The 350-nt window shown below is 61.7% G+C and overlaps 1 protein-coding gene across 1 annotated transcript in view; it reads left to right on the forward strand.

Moving 5' to 3' along the window:
- The window catches only part of EMH_0056270 (nucleoporin, putative), a gene marked incomplete at both ends in the record, with an annotated part of 6,638 nt that overhangs the window by 5,905 nt on the left and 383 nt on the right, over positions 1-350 (forward strand). The window contains one exon of the mRNA XM_013497341.1: positions 1-348. Within this exon, the coding sequence (XP_013352795.1) occupies positions 1-348 (348 nt within the window). The remainder of the gene's footprint in view (positions 349-350) is intronic.

The following is a 350-nucleotide window of genomic DNA, read 5'->3' on the forward strand; positions in this document are numbered from 1 at the left end:
TGCTGCTGCTGCTGCTGGTGCAGCTCCAGCTGCAGCAGCAGCAGCAGGTGGCGGTGCTGCTGCTGGAGGGGCGGGAGGGGCTGAACAGGCTGATGCAGCAGAAGCAGCAGCTGTTGCTGCGTTTGCTGCTGCTGCTCCTGTGGGGGCCCTACCCCCCAAGGAACTGTCGCTGCATATACAGAGAAGCCAGATACTGCGCTCCGCCCCGCAGGCCCTCTTAGCGGCTGTTGCACACCAGCAGCAGCAGCAGCAGCAGCAGCAGCAGCAGTTAGGAGCTGCAGCAGAAACCAAAGACGAGAAGCAAAAACAGCAGCAGCAGCAGCAGCAGCAAGCTACCGAAGCAGAAAAGC

The sequence above is a fragment of the Eimeria mitis genome, genomic scaffold, assembly GCF_000499745.2.
Source record: "Eimeria mitis Houghton genomic scaffold, Emh_scaff2613, whole genome shotgun sequence".
NCBI classification, from domain to species: domain Eukaryota; phylum Apicomplexa; class Conoidasida; order Eucoccidiorida; family Eimeriidae; genus Eimeria; species Eimeria mitis.